The following is a 13,195-nucleotide window of genomic DNA, read 5'->3' on the forward strand; positions in this document are numbered from 1 at the left end:
TGTAACAAGATGTTACTTGGAATTTTTCCTAGTATCTATGAAACACAGCTGAGGCTCCATAAATAAAGACTGTGCATCTCTAGTGGAGAAAGGAGCCAGTCTATCCCTACTGGGCTCACTGAGGTAGGAGGGCAAGACTGGTTCAGAACTTCCCACACCAGCTGCCCAGTAACAACAACCAACGGAGACCCTTACGATCACTTACCAGTGATGGGTAAAAGCCACTGGATCTACATACTTGGCCCTACAGGGGTGTCTATAGCTCACTGAAGGAGTGGTTGGGAAAAAATGAGTCATTTCCTTTTTTACCCCACCAAGTCAGATCAATAAGTGGGTTACATTTGGAAGCCAAGCCACTGGAGTGGGCCACACAAGCAGAAGGAAAGAGGAATCCAAAGCAGATTGTCATGGGGTTCTGCCCTCAGCGATTCTGGGTAATCATTCTTCCTGGGTCACTTGGAACAGACAGGAGAGACCCGTCTCAGAAATCAGTGATGTGGCACTTCAGAACGATTAAACATAATCATGACTGTGTTAACTACATAGCAAGCTGTGTATAATTTTCATTCCAAGGTATGGCTCGAATGCTCCCAAAATGAAAGTCCAAGTTACTTTAAAACAACAACAACAACAAAATGCCCTCAAGACCTTGTGGTGTAAACACATCTTAGCTGGGTTTAAATTCTGAAATCAGGTGATATAGCCACATCTAAACTGGGTTTAGATTTAGAGTCAAGAATGAATGCAGTCAGCACTTCATAGGAATTCACTAAAGAGACCCCAGAAGCTTCTCTCTAGCTCAAAGTAAGATTTTAATTCTTAATGAAGAAAACAAAAACCCAAGGGGGCGTGGCTCCTTTCTCTGAGGAAAGAGCAAAGAGGTACTGGAGGGGGAGTGATTAATAAGGGTGGGGCTGGGAGGAGAGGAGGAAGGATGGGGCAGAATTAAAGTGAATGAGTAAATTAACAAAATATTTTAACCCACTCACTTAGCACTGAAGCCTGTATCCCTGTGGGAAATGACAGTATCAAACATCCACGGAGAGCTGGATGTGGGCCCAAGAAGCTGAAGCAGGAAGATCTTGAGTTCAAGACCAGTATGGGAAACATAGCAAGACTCTGTCTTGAGAAATCAAACTCACGGCTACACTCTCATTTGTCTTAGACCTTCACTCACCCAGTATCTCCTCAGCGTGCTGCAGTTACATTCTCTCTCATGCATTCCGCCATGGCCCTAAGAAGCCAATGTTCTGGGCTCCAACTGACAGACAATACCAGGTTTCGAGAGGTAAGAAGTGGCTGAAGAGCATCCTGGGTCTAAGTTTCCACACCACCCCCTTCAGCCACTTCCTAGCTACGAAGTCTGAGGAGAGGCTCTCATCTGTCAAAACCTCAGTACCCATGTCTACCCCTTCTCCTGGCTTACCTGTGCTCCATGTCACATGATTCTCCTTACTCTTCCCTGAGGTCCTGGCATCTTCCTGTATCGGGGTTGTGCCCTTCTCTTCTCTGCCCTAGGTATTCTTCCTTCTCCCAATATCTGTCACCTCCCTCCTACCCACCTCATGCTCTGCATAACAGCTCCCTCTCAGAGACATCTCTGGGCACCCATATGAAATGATGCCCCTAGACTCTTTCTCTCCCCCTAGATTTGGTTTATTTTTCCTTTCATATCAACAGTCACCTTGGCAGTACACTGTAAATCTCTTTATGAACCTGACATCTATTTCCCACCCCCAGGAACACACAGCCCCTTCGACTAACACCCTTCCTGCCTCTCTACTGCCCCGTCTCCCTGGTGAGCTGCCTCTCAAACTCTGAGATGTCACTTGAACGCTGTGATGCAATGAAGTTGGACTTCTTGATTTTAATGAGGTGTGAATAATTATAGACAAAGTCCAGCTGAGGCTCCTATTCAGGAACTTACCCACAAGCCAGATCTCCGATGCACATTCGATGTGAGTCTCCAGCCAGGCCAAGAGGAGCCACAGATTAATAAAACATGCTCCTTGGAGTGCAACCAGAAAGTTGCACTCCAGAACTTTCTGGCCTCCTGTGAGGGGCTCAACAGCTAACAGCAAGCCCTCTTGGCTGTGGACTGTACCACTTTTAACTACAGGCCATGGCTCTGGGTTATAGGTCTAGAAACCAGCCAGTTAGTCTCTAGGTGAGGGAGGGGGTTTGTGGACCAGAAGCCTGTAGGTACTTCTATATCATGGAATAAACAGTAACCTCTGTCAGAAATGCCTTTCCTTCTATCTTCCTGAGGACACTGTGCTTTTACTCTAGTTCTATTTTGCTGTTTTCTTCCCTTCTTGTCACAGAGTAGGACAGGGACAGGCCATCCTTTGGACACAAGGTCTTGGAGGGCTCATTAAGGCTACCATGTGGAGGCTCAACGGTTAAGAGCACTGACTGCTCTTCCAGAGGTCCTGAGTTCATTTCCCAGCAACCACATGGTGGTTCACAACCATCTGTAGTGGGATCTGATGCCCTCTTCTGCTGTGTCTGAAAACTGTGATGGTGTATTCTCATTCATAAAAGAAATAAATCTTTAAAACAAAACAAAAAAAAACAAAAACAAAAACAAAAACCTACCATGCTTGGCCCTGAGATGTAGGAATCGACCTGCTTCCAGAGCTAGTTTCTCACTGACCTCAAACAGCACAGGACAGCTCACAAATACAGTGTACTTTACAGCGTTACAACTGTGAATGAGTGTCCTGAGGCTGATGATTTGCAACAGACTGAAAACTAAAGAGAAAAGAACTGACTTGCAAGCTAGTGAGGAGCGGAGAGCAGAACTTCAGTAAACAGCCAGGGGAAATGGGACTGAGCAGGGGCAAGAAGGACCTCTCTCTGCCTAGGTGTGAGGCTCCCTGCTGGGAGCTGCATCCCATGGCCTCTCTCAAAGCCTTAGGCTGGACATGGATTAGTCTCTTTGTACTACGTTATTACAAGAGGTCATGATCACAAGAGGAAGTTCAGAGCATGGAGGCTGGCCTGGCATGAAGGCCAAGAGGGCAGAAAAAGGAAGAGGAAGGGCAGCAGGCAGCGGGCAGTAAGCAGAGGGCGGAGACAGGTGTTAGCCAGAAAGGCAAGTTGCTTTCCTCAAGACTGCAGGATAGGCATGCATTCTATGTCTGCCAATCTACCTGGACCAGCCTAACCCAGGATTGGCCGTCTCCACATCCTACACAAATCACAGACAGAGTTTGGAAAAGCACTGTGAGAAACAAACGTTCAGATTGCAAAGCACCCAGCCTGGAGACCTAGAGTGCAATACAGGAGCACATTCAGAGAAGGCCTTCCAGCAAAGACACTGCAGGAGCTGTCGCGGAGGGATGAAGCCCCTCTGCGGACAGATGGGAACGTCAAATCCAGCTGGTTTCATCAGGACACATCCCTCACCCATCTTGTGCTTCTTCAGCCCAGTCAGCCCTCCCTTCTGGTTCTGTTGCCACTCTGTTTATAGTTCTTTCTGACTACCGTGGCCTTCCTTCACAAGGGGGAGTCTGCATCCTATTTCACTGGGCCCTTTGGTTTTAATTTCCTCTGCTTGCATCTGACCCCAGATGCCAGGTCCCAGACATACCAAGCACTCCCCTACACGCCCCCTTGTCTCAGCCAGGAGAGGAACTTCAGGGCTCATCTTCCTGCTCACATACAGGACTCCAGGCTTCTCCTTTTACCTGTCCTGGGTCTTTGCACCATCCGTTGCCCCTCCCCTTTGCCCTCAGCCTCTCCCCCTTCTTTAGTGCCTTCTTTCACTATTAAAACAGCATCAGGTATCCCTCAGTGTCAATAACGTGGGAAAGAAAGCTGAATCCTAAAATCAAAAACTGTGAGCAATGTATTCTTTGGGGTTCTCTAAGAAGCACCTCTGCTTCCAAAACCAATTTGGACTTATAATGGTGTTTCTTCATCAAAGAGATGAAGAAAAACGAAAACTGTCATTTTTGTGCTTGAATAAAATTGATCATTTGGTCTGACCTCTGGGAAAATGCATTTCCACCAGAAAGCTGACCACAAACATAAGGCCGCTGGTGACACTCCATGGCTGACATGCAGAACTCATTCAACCAGAGGTCCACCTAGGACAGTCAAGCCTGTACCAAACCTCGTACTTGATTAAAAGTTGCACTGAGCACTAACTAACATGTTTTCCCCAGCCACATTATTACCAATATAGGGAAAGTAATCCCATGGTCAAATCATTAGCATGCATACTCTCCTACATCTCTAGGATAGAGATTCAAGCTAAGCCTAAAATCAGTTGCTGGTATTCAAGTGTAATGTCTGACTACATCCTTCAGCAACAGCCCTTCTCAGCTTAGCTCCACCCACCCCCTGCACCCCATCACAATTAGGTTCTCCCACGTGTGCGCAGCAGAAGATACTCCGTGGGTCTCTTCAGCCACCCTTGTCTCTCCAAGAAGCTATGTGAACATTCCCATCTGCCTCTTAGATTTCAATGTCAATTTTAGAATTGGAATTTGATTTTTAAATAGTATTTAAAATAAATAAATAAGTCCCAAGGGATGTCACATCTACCTCTGTTAAACCAATCTGCCCAAAGTAGAGACAGTATTGGTGACCACACCTGCACTTGACAGGAGGCCTGTTCTGCATCAGTCAGTCACACTATGAAACAAATGACCCACATTGTAGTAGCTTCAATTGCAATCGTTCTGTTGCCGTTGGCTGTCCTCAACTTAATTGTTACAATGTAGATTCCGCTAAGTACATGTCCCCAACACAGAGTGACTGAGTATGTTACTTCTCGGGCAGGCTGAGAGAGTAGTGACTGTCTTTTGCAATCACCAAGACACAATATCCTTTAGGTTCACAAAACCAACTGATGATCAAGTCATGAGGCTGAGCGAAAATTCATTGAAGGGGGCAGCTACTCCCCTCACTGTAAAAAGATGTGGTAAAGCCTGTGACCACGGAATCCTGCTATATGGGGTGAAGAATTGGGACCAGAAATGAACATTATCCCAGTGGCCAGTGTGTTCCAGCTGTCTGAGACTGTGGGCGTCTCTATCACGTGGAGAAGGCAAGCCTTTCTAGCACTTACATGATGAGCCTGAGGTGGGAGCAGGATCAGAATGCACACCTCAGGCCATCCAGTCCACACTGGATTGCAGTCCTGGAAAGAGCACTTGAACTTGACTACATGCCCTCTGCACTCACTTATCCACTCAGTACATACCTAACCTGTCACAGGGTCCACAGAATCCTTTGAAATCCATTTTCCATTGAATCTAATAATTTCCTCAGAAACTTGCCATTTCCCATGCCCTCCTCAGGTCTGCCCTGGGGTCCTGGTGGGAGCTCTGTGGTAAGTTGTGGGTCTACTCTCCTGTCAGACATTAGCCTCTGCTGGACTTCAGTGTCCAGCACCCCACTTCACCTTTCTTGTCCTTGTCTTCTTGCCCTCCTTATGGTATCCATTGCCTACCTCACTCCTCTCTACAACCTCTGACACCGTGCCACCTCTCTCAGCCTGGTACTTGCCTCCTACTTCACAGTAAAAGCCAAAACCATCTGATGAAAAGCTCCTCTGCTCCTCTCCTCACACACCCACCCCATCTCCCTGTGCTTCTGCTTCCCCTACAATACCTCCCCTCCAGCTGAGGGAAGATCCTCTCCCCTTACTCCTTCTCAGGATTCACATCTTCCCTTTTCCCTTTCCTTGAGAGATCCCTGCCAAGCAGATGGTGAGCAGCAACATTTAAGCGTGCACCAGTCTTTTACACCTTAAAAATAAATCCTTTCCTGGACCCAGCAGCCCCTCCCTGTTGCTGTGAGGTTTCTCAGCTATGATTTGGACAAAAATAAATCAACGATGTTGGAACACATCACAAAGAGTCCTGTACAAAACCGTTCAGAGCTGCCTTAGTCAGAGTAGCCAAATACTGGACATGACTTTAGCCCCCACAGTGAGTGGAGAAACAAGTGGTAAACATACTGGGTACTCCTTGAGGAGGGCTGAATTGCTACTGCTGACCCACGTGCTTTCTGCAGAGAGCAGACATTTTCTCGTTCAAAACTGAGGGAAAGAAGTCAGATACAACACCCTGAACTGGTATAAAACTCTCAAACAGAGAAACTAACAGCTCTATCTAGCAAGGAGCCCCCTGGGGTCAAGGATTTAGAGAGAAACTGGATGCAAAGTGATACAAAGTAACTTCTTGGAGTGCTGGATTTGCCTGACTGATTGGAACAGTGATCCCATTGGCTTAAACGTTTCTCAAAACTCACTGGATGACACCCGTTCTCATTGACTTAAATATGAGAGAAGTACCCAGGTGATGGCTAGGTGGACAGTTTCCCTTGCCAGGAGGACAAGGAAGGTAGACTACTTCTATCATCTCTCTCATGCCCCGGTAATTCTGCCCTCTGTGGTGCCATGGCAACACCCTTTCCACCCCTTTCAGCCTACCATCATTCTCCACTGGCTGTCACCAATTCTGCTAGCCAGGACTTCTCCCACAGCCATCATCTCTACAGAAACATTCCTCAGATGGATGACGTTCCTTCCTCTCCTGTTTTACAAGCCCCAGATTTCTAATTTGGACTGACACTTAAGCCCTTCCTCAGGCTCCTTCCAGCTCCGGGTCAGTGATGAAGACAAGCACCGGTACCTGCCTTGTGTTGCGTGTGATGGGAAGTAGGCCTGCTTCTCAGAAATATTTCAAATCTGGGAATGCTCCAGACACAGGAGAATGAAGATACAGGCAGCCAAAATGAATGGGAGGCATGTATTATTCACCCCCAAAATCTCAAAGCAGTTGCCTCCCCTGAACCCTTCAGTCCCACCTCCTGCACACTCTTCCACTGAAATCTGGTACATGCATCCCTCATCACCCTTCTGAACTGAGCTTGCTAAAGTCACCAGCAGCTTCCCTGTCACTTAATCTGACATGTGCTAGCCACCCCCCCCCCTGAAACTCCCATCTCCTACAGGTTTCTGAGGCTCCACCTCATCTTCAGGTCACTCTTATCTTTCTGTTCAGTCAACTTCATGGGTGCACCTTCATCTGTCCCCCTAAAACACTAAACTCCTCAAGGCCCACCTAGGGCTGTCTTTCCCAGTCCACATTTCTTACTGGTGACCTGTGGTGATTTGCCTACGTCTTTCCTCCAAACTTCAGACCTGCTTAGCATCTGTCCTTCAGAAGACTCTAAAGCAATCCACTGCGTTCTTCTCTCCCTTCCAGGATAACAGAGGAAAAGGCCTCATGGGTCTTACAGAGGGAGAGAATCTCAGCTTTAGCCCCAGTGAATCCAGATTTGAAAATTGCTTGAATATCTGGCCACGATCCTGCTTTGTAAAACTCGCCCCAGTATTAAGTCCTGGGGAAATGCACCCTGGTAAACATTTGAGTCAAAATATCAAACACAATCCTGCAGAATCCCATTCACAGAGCCATAGCCACCAAAAGTCTGATGGTACCTGACCCTCAAAAGAAAGAAGGAGCAGAGTGAACACATCATCCTGTAGCAAGCAGGCCCACAATGATCCAGTGGGGTCACCATACCTGCTGATGAGAGGAGGCCCCCTCTTTACATGGCCTCACCTGCTCCTGAGCCAAGGAGGAACAATGGGCTAAGAATGTGTCAGTCCCTACAAAGGTATCAAAAGTCACGTGACTGGTCTCACCCGAACCTGATCATTGCCCAACGGCTATTGCCTCGGTGATGTCGCTCATACCCATCCCTCTGAGTGTCTCTGTCAGGTGTGCACCCATATCAAGAGTACTCAGTCCCTAGCTGTGATCTGTCCACTTCACTCCTCTGGGACTCATCTCCCCCATCCAGTCCCACAGTCCCTCAACTTAAATAACTGTACTGCCTGATACACAGTCACCTCACTGGCCATTTCCATCCGTAAACCAAAGTAAGTCTCTCAGTGAACAGCTCTGTACCCAGCCCCCACCTTGCACAGAGCCTTCAACTGATTTCTGTTCTCTCAGGATAAAAGGCCAAAGGTGCTGTGTCAGCTACAGAGCCCCTCCCATGTGTCTAGTTGGCTCCTCTCAGCACAGACATCTTCTCTAGCTAGGCCCTCCTCTCTCTCTCTCTCTCTCTCTCTCTCTCTCTCTCTCTCTCTCTCTCTCTCTCTCTCTCTCTGCATGTTCACTCTCACTTCTTCAAACCTCATCGCTACAGGACAACCATTCCTAGCCATGCACTCCTTCACACTAGCTCAACTCCTTCACCCCTGGCCCCCAGAGTCTGTCTCAAACACATTGCTTATTCACACGAGGGTCAACTAGTGTAACTAGTGTTGGCCATTCTTCCTTCTCATAAGCTACATGGTTTCAGGGATGCACCTGCTCAGCCCATCACTTTATCTGTATCACACCCTGACAGACCTCGGGTGGGACTTAGTAAACGTTCACTGGGTGAGCGAATGGACGAATGAGACCTTAGTGCAGCTCGTCTCTTCTGAACCTGGACAGCCTGGGACCTCCCTTTCTTCGTCTGCTTCATCACATGCGTCTTCCTTTATTTCTTCCTCTCCCAAATTCCCAGTAGCTTTGCCCAAACACCTCAGCCCAAAACTTTTGCAGCTACAGTGCCACCTAGAGTCCACGCATGAGATGAGCCAGTAGCCAGAAAGTCCCAACCAGCCCAACTCAGTTCTGCTTTGCCCTGTTCTGTACTGTATTCTGGATCTACCTTCTATCTTGATGCTGCACTTTCCTGGCTTTGAGACCCGGCTGTTTCCTCAGTCTCCTGAGTGCCCCGTGGAGACTTTAAATAGAAAACTGCAGCAGGGCAAGGAAGAGTGTGGGTGGGGCTTCCACAGGTATCTTCCTCTGGCATCCCACCTGCCTGCCCTTCCCTGTGGCTCCTCCAGTCCGTTCCTTCCCACTCACCTGTAGCCAATCATTTAACTGATATTACAGTGCCACAACTGTTTAATGGGAAGCAATCGTGCTTAAGGGGCCATGCGAGATCTCAAGCTTAACTTGCTGTTGCCACGGAGACTGTTCCAGAGGAAACAGTTGCTTCTCTCATGCAAAACTGCCAGCTCTTCTCTAAAATTAGCATCCCTGCTCTGCCGTTTAGATCAAGTATTTTAAAAGTCCACACAGCGATCCCATCACCAGATGTTCATGCATGAGGGTGCATAGCACATCAAGGAGTATAACGGTAAGTAGGCAGAACCAATCAACTGCAGAGTGGGTAGGTAGCTGCAGCATGTGCAGTTGTATGCATGAGGGTGTGTGGTACATCGAGGTATTTAACAGTAAGTAGGTAGAAACAACTAACCTGTCCCACAACTGAAAACTGGGCAAGTAATTATGGGGTACGCATCCTCTAAAATTAATGCACAGGAACGTTTTTTACTATAACATGCAAGCTGCTTTGTAAGCTGAATTTAGTTCAGAAAAAGAATACAGCACTTGCACTTGCATGCAAAGTGTTGTCTCCACCATGCAAAGTAACACTAGGTATGGAAAGATCTAGTACAGCCAGATATTCTCAGTGGTTATCCTGGGGGTCTTGTTTCTTAAAATCTCCACGGCAAGCTTATTTTAACTCACAATGTAATGTTGCAGTAAATCTAAAAGAAAACTTAATATAAACTATACATAATAAATATGCAATTACATATTTTTCTGAATAATTTTCTGAATACATAGTTTTCTGAATAGTCCATCAGAGATCAAACTGAGACATCTCCAGACATTTCTTCTCCAGAGTTCTGAGGTCTTCTGAGACTTGTCAGATTCAAGGTCAAGAAACCCAAGTGCCTCTGCATTGCCAGGGCCTCAGCCATCATCTTCTGGGTGCTTAGTGATGTGGTTGGACCCCTGTGATAGGGAAGAAGCCTCACCTGCTGTGCTGCTAAGGAAGTCTCAGTCTGGCTTGACCGCTTCTCACCATTGCTCTAAGACTCACTTCAGTGACACCTTGTGTTGTGGTCATGTAATTACAGAACAGGCACTGAGTGGGTCTCTGTAGAACCAAGCACCAAGTAAAACACTAAAAATCTGCTGAATCTGAATCCCTTTGTGCTTGGTGCTTGCAATTACTCTGCTTCATTCAGGCTTCACTCAATGCGGAGGAAGATGGCGTTATTATAGCCATTTATAGAGAAGAGAAGGGAAGGATGAGAAGAGAAGGGAAGGATGAGAAGAGGAGAGGAATCTGGAATAACACTAAAAGAATTTTTTTTCTAGGTAACCCCCTACCAGATACAAAGATGGATTAGGACAAAGCATTGTACTAATGGGAATTAGTATGGGTGAGAAGTTGTGGACTCTTGAAGTAGCCTTTGAAAAATGTGGATAGCCAAATTAAGAGTCCAGGAGTTCAAGACCAGCCTGAGCAATATACTGACACCCATCAAAGAAAAAAGGAGGGGGAAGAGGAAGAAGTAGGGTGCACATAGAGGGATGCTATCATTTATTTATATTTAAAGACCTAAGAAGAAAATTCAAGTGATAATCTCCATAGATTATGATAAAACATTTGGTAGAATTCAACCATTCTTGATGAGCGTGTGTGTGTGTGTGTGTGTGTGTGTGTGTGTGTGTGTGTGTGTGTGTGTGTGTGAGATATGCAAAGCAGAATAGAGGTGAACCCGTTGCACTGGTTCATAGTCCCAGACATTCAGGAAGCTGAGACATTCAGCAAGAGGATTATGGGTTCAAGGCATGTCTGGGCTGCTGAGTGCATTCAAAGTCAGCCTGGGCAACTTAGTGAGACCCCTGTTTCTAAGAATGATAGACAGATGGACTATTGTGTAATGGTGGCCTGCTTGCCTACCATGGTCAAGGTCCTAGGTTCTGTACCATATTCATCGTTGCACAAAAGAATGTATTTCTAGTGACATTTTCATACCATACCACCTGCCAGTGTCGTCTTTGATGTCCCAGAAGCACTTCCACTGAGCTCCAGGAGGAAGGTAAGAATACTTGCTAATGCCATCATTGCGTTATTTTGGGGACACTTGCTACAGAGATAGGAGTATAAAAATGTTTCTCCTCTACTCTTCTTTTTAAAGATAAGTTTGTTTGTTTGTTTGTTTGTTTGTTTGTTTGTTTTATAAGAGTGCACTGTAGCCATCTTCAGACACACCAGAAGAGGACACTGAATCCCATTACAGATGGCTGTGAGCCACCGTGTCGTTGTAGGGACTTGAACTCGGGGCCACTGGAAGAGCAATCAGGACTTGTAACTGCTGAGTCATCTCTCTAGCCCTCCATTCTCTATTCTTAATATTTCCTTCCTCTTGAAAGAAACAATATCCTTCCCAAACACAATAACATCCCTGGCTTCTTTATCCATCCAGGGGAAATAGGTGAGCTTAGGAGCCTTCCTCTTGAGGAAGACCCTAATGGCACATTCGTTCTGCACTCCGCCTGTACAGGACCAGCTGCTGCCACCTCCATTCATGAGGGCACTAACCTCTACTCCCACATAGCCCTGCATCCAGCAGACAAGTCAGTATTAGAAAATACCCTGACCTAGAGGGGCCCTGGTGAAACACAGGCGATATTAAAGCAGACAGGGAGACACTGATGGTGAAAAGGTTGTGTAGGGATGGGGTTGAAAAGACAAGGGAGTCGAGGGGGCAGGGGTGAAGAGTTAACCAAGGGAGGGGTATGTGAAAGAGCCATATGGAAACCGCCCACTTGGCAAGTCCATTGAAATGTATGAATTAGAAGGATGGAGACATCCTGCACGCCTGGATAATGCTGCTTCTGGAAACCATTGTTTATTCTTTAAAAATCTGAGTGCCGCAGTCAGAATACTTTCTTATAAACCATTTGTCAGGGACGCCCCTAGGGTCCCCAAAATGACACAGGTAGGTTCTTGCATTCGACTTAGCTGTCCATCAGAACTAGACCCTATTGGCGAACTCGCCACATTCCTTGGTTGCTAAATACAGAGAAATCAGGCTGACACTGAGCTTGCTTCTCCATGTGACCTAGCTTTTGGAGTGCTAGCACGGAGTGCAAAGTAGACTGCTGGGTAGGAATGCCTCTACACTCTTACGTAACTATAGATTCTATGAACTCCACATTAACCTTCCTGGAAGGACAGGCAGTAGCAACCTAGAATTCTCTGGTTGGATTTGAGGAATGCCCAGTGTTAGATTATCCATGCCTAGCACTGTAAACCTGATTAAAAATCATGGTTAGGAAGGTCATAGGCTTAATAGGTACTCACTAGTATCTAGCTAAATTGACCTGGCACCAAACTGAGCTCTAACTATTTCTGTGTATATACTTTTGGGCAGATCCCAGTCTCAGCCTTGGTCAGAGGGGTCTCTCTGTGGTGAGCAACAGTAATAAATTCAGAGCCTTGTGGCTGTTCAAGGTGATGAACAAATGACAGTTGAGCACTATCCCCAAACCTTCCCCCAACCCGCATAAGGCTCAGTGAATGTCACAGAAGATGGAGCAGACAGAATATAAAAAGGGACAGGGAGAAAGTATGCGAATGTTACCTTCAGGTGCAGCCATTGCAAACCCACAGGAGCTGCAGTTCTCTGCACCAAGCCTGCACATGATTGGGCCTGTCAACTGCCAGTCATGCACTGAGAAGGGGCTCCTGAGGTGCCACCCTTTCCTGTTGAACTACTGACTACTGGTGTATTCTGTGGGAGGAACATGTATTGTTTTCCTTGTGTACCTACTTGCAAACCATCGGGATTCGGAGGGATACTCCTGTGTCACAAAACGAAACAGAAAGACAGGAATGGAGAGAGCTTATAGGAAAAGGGAGAAAAATACAAATGCAAGAGAGAAGGAGATAGAAGAGGGTGAGGACATGAGCAAACAGAGTGCATTATAAGCAGGTGTGTGATTGTCAAAGACCAAGCTCGACCAAGGATAACTTAATAAGTAAATAAAAAGATCTCGTCTCACGCATATGCGCTACAATCTCCACACACAGCCTCTTGGTAATTGTTATCTTGTCTTGAATATGAGCAGGAAGAAAGTAATTGCTATTGGATGGCCATGAGACCCCACCAGTATTAGCTAATGTAGTTGAAAAGATCAAAACCAAAAGCCCCAAAATATGTTTTAAAAAGAAAAGAAAGGAGAGAGGGGAGGAAAGGGAAAAGGAAGGAAAAGGAGAAGAGAGCTGGTCATAGTAGTACACACCTGTGACCCCAGCTCTCAGGGGGCAAAGGAAAAAAGATCTGGAGTTCTTAGTTTAT

General features: G+C 46.5%; 1 protein-coding gene across 5 annotated transcripts in view; it reads left to right on the plus strand.

The window, feature by feature from the left end:
* The window catches only part of Trabd2b (TraB domain containing 2B), a 218,620-nt gene extending 214,628 nt beyond the window's left edge, over nt 1-3,992 (plus strand). For 2 of the 5 annotated variants that reach the window (XM_087551219.1, XM_087551220.1), the window contains exon 8: nt 994-3,992. Coding sequence is in view for 1 of the 5 variants with exons in the window: in XM_087551217.1 (XP_087407343.1) it covers nt 994-1,165 (172 nt within the window). In the remaining 4 variants the exon portion in view is untranslated. The remainder of the gene's footprint in view (nt 1-993) is intronic. The other 3 variants (XM_087551218.1, XM_087551217.1, XR_015620078.1) reach the window with 2 other exon arrangements.
* The last annotated feature ends 9,203 nt before the right edge of the window (nt 3,993-13,195 follow it).

The sequence above is a fragment of the Rattus norvegicus genome, chromosome 5, assembly GCF_021556685.1.
Source record: "Rattus norvegicus strain SHRSP/BbbUtx chromosome 5, alternate assembly SHRSP_T2T, whole genome shotgun sequence".
Taxonomy (NCBI): domain Eukaryota; kingdom Metazoa; phylum Chordata; class Mammalia; order Rodentia; family Muridae; genus Rattus; species Rattus norvegicus.